Source organism: Cyprinodon variegatus, unplaced genomic scaffold (assembly GCF_000732505.1).
Source record: "Cyprinodon variegatus isolate N-32 unplaced genomic scaffold, C_variegatus-1.0 Scaffold411, whole genome shotgun sequence".
In the NCBI taxonomy this organism is placed as follows: Eukaryota; Metazoa; Chordata; class Actinopteri; order Cyprinodontiformes; family Cyprinodontidae; genus Cyprinodon; species Cyprinodon variegatus.
The window spans coordinates 343792-346352 of record NW_015150864.1 but is presented as its reverse complement, the minus strand read 5'-3'; the positions used below and the strand labels follow the sequence as shown (position 1 = coordinate 346352).

Here is a 2561-nt window from a genome sequence, read left to right as displayed (position 1 = left end):
GGTGCATCTCTAACTTTAATCATTATTGTTCTCAGAATTGTGGAGATATTTCTGATTAATCATATGCTGTCAGTGAAATCATGAGATGTGACTGTGCTGGTGTGTTCAGGTGAAGCAGCGTCAGGAGGAGGAGAAGAGGCAGTTGTGCACCATCAGGGATCAGCTGAGGCCCGTGGTCCACACAGAACAGGTTGGAGACTCCTACACCAACATCCACTCAGAATGGGATACAGATCAGCTGATTAGAAAATGCTTTACTTTTATGTACAGGACTCTCTACCGAAGCAGGTGTACAGTATGCATCAGCTTCTGGGAGACAAGCAGTACGGAACAGAGAGAGCAGGGTTCCTGTACAAGAAGAGCGACGGGTAAACACGCACAAATCACAATTCCTTTATACCTAATTTAGGAGTTACGCAACAAGACATAATTAATTTAAAAAGACCAAAGGACCAGATTAAAGTTTTAGATGACGTTGCGTTTTATAACATGACAAGCTGATGAAAAATTAAATCCCACAAAGTAAAACATAAATAAAAAAGATTCTACCTAATCCTCAGTAAAAGTAATTGACTGTTCATGTTCCAGAGATCTAATAATTCATCACCTCCTTTGCCACAGCTAAATGCTATATGTGATACAAACTGTCAGCTTTCAGGTGGACAATGCTATTTTTTTTATATATCATTTCTGGTGTGCTTAAAAAATGGTGAAGCAGCACAATCGTTGGATAAAGTCAAGCGATAGCGGTTCCTAATATTGGTAAATATCTTTATTGAATTGTGCAGTAAATTGACAACGCTGCGTCTCAGCCAAAATATTCTTTCATGAAGTTTTTGTGTAGTTTCTCTTTGTAAGTTGCTTCTCACATTTTTTCCTCAAAAGATTCTTATTATCTTTGGTATGATCTGTTATGATTGATTGGATTTATATTTTTCTTGTGTTTCTTTTCCTCATGTCCACCTTGTTTATCTAGTGGCCACAATTTTTTGTTCAGAACTTTGTGTATTACTTCCATGGTTCTTTTTATTTTATGTACTTTCATAATTCTTTCTGTTATTTTTTTCCATTTTGTTTTTGTGTATATGTATTTTGCCCTGGTTTTCATTAGTGTTCCTCGCTCAGCTCCCTGAGTTTTCTCTGTCTCAGCTGCTCCACACATCTCCTGATTGCCACAGACCTGATTTAAATGTACTTTAGTGAAAAAAACTAGGCTTGGATAACATTTGACTCCTACGTCATGTCTAGAGCAAACTTAAATTGTGTTTGTACCTGAGAGAAAATCAGGAATAGGAGGAAAATATTGAATGCCATATTTTCTCTTAAATCGAACAATTTAAGAATAAATTTGTTGGTACGAACGGTTCTTGCATGAGGCCCGTTGTCTTAGACTAGATCATCCCTTCATAATCCCTGTTTCCCTGCCTGTTGTCTCCCATCCCTCTCCTCAGTGTTCTGCCTGTAACTTTACCATAATCTTGTTCTCTTTGCACCATTTTAAGTTCTCTGTCCCAGCTAAACAAACCTCTGCTAGTTGTTTGTTCCCACCATGTAGTCTGTTGATCTTTGGAAGTAGCTTTTTATTATGTTTGCCAGATTCTGTGTTGATTTTTAAATTTTCCTCTGTAATAAATCATGGGATTTTTACACTTATGGCCAGAGATTATAAACCTTGCGTTTCATAATTTAGATAAATGGTTACCTACTTTGAGCACTATAGAGTATATGACGCCAGCTTTATGTCTGCTTTACTCTTCAAACCTAAACTCAGCTTTTTATAACCTCCCATCAAGAGCCGGATAGATACCAGTTCTCTTGATCCTGATCTACTTCTTGTATAACCCAAAAAAGTGAGCAGACCATGTCTGCTTCACTTTAGTAATTCACTTCAAGTTCACACAGATGAGCAAAAGGTAATAGTTGGTGACATAATGGGGAAATATTGTCACCGTTAACTTGAAATGGAAATGTTTGATTTTTAAGTCAAGTTTAACTGAATACGTTTTGGTTCTTGAAACAAAAATTGGACTGCTATATATTACAGAAAAGACAACGATTGATAAAGAACATTTCATATAACCTTATTTGAAAGGAAAACATATTAAAAAAAAACGCAACTCACTCAAACATAAAAACTCTTTAATAAAAGGAAAATTCGTGTGACTTTTATTACTGACACAATGTGTTTGTGTTGCAGGTTGAGAAAAATGTGGCAGAAGAGGAAATGTTCAGTCCATAACTGTTACCTGACTATTGCACATGCTACAGTGAGTGCCTGTTTGTGGATGTGCTGCATCCGCATACTTTTAGTATTTAAATTGTTGTTATTGCGATTTGAGAATTAATGCTACTAATTTGAGTGCTTAAAATAACACTTTTATTAAAAAAAGAAAAATGTAAACATTAGGGGATTGTTATATTCCCATTCTGGAACAAAAGTCTTAAATCATTTGAATTAACAGTTGGGAATCAAACAAGTTTACATAACTTTTTTAATTTATGTATTCGTAGCAATAAGCCAAACTGTCCTATAATAATTTGATTCTTGTTCTATATTTCTG

General features: G+C 35.5%; 1 protein-coding gene across 1 annotated transcript in view; it reads left to right on the top strand.

The window, feature by feature from the left end:
* The window catches only part of LOC107093178 (arf-GAP with SH3 domain, ANK repeat and PH domain-containing protein 2-like), a 34554-nt gene that overhangs the window by 12272 nt on the left and 19721 nt on the right, over nucleotides 1-2561 (top strand). Inside the window, exons 11-13 of the mRNA XM_015388044.1 lie at nucleotides 110-190; nucleotides 271-368; nucleotides 2198-2267. Coding sequence (XP_015243530.1) covers nucleotides 110-190; nucleotides 271-368; nucleotides 2198-2267 — 249 coding nt within the window. The remainder of the gene's footprint in view (nucleotides 1-109; nucleotides 191-270; nucleotides 369-2197; nucleotides 2268-2561) is intronic.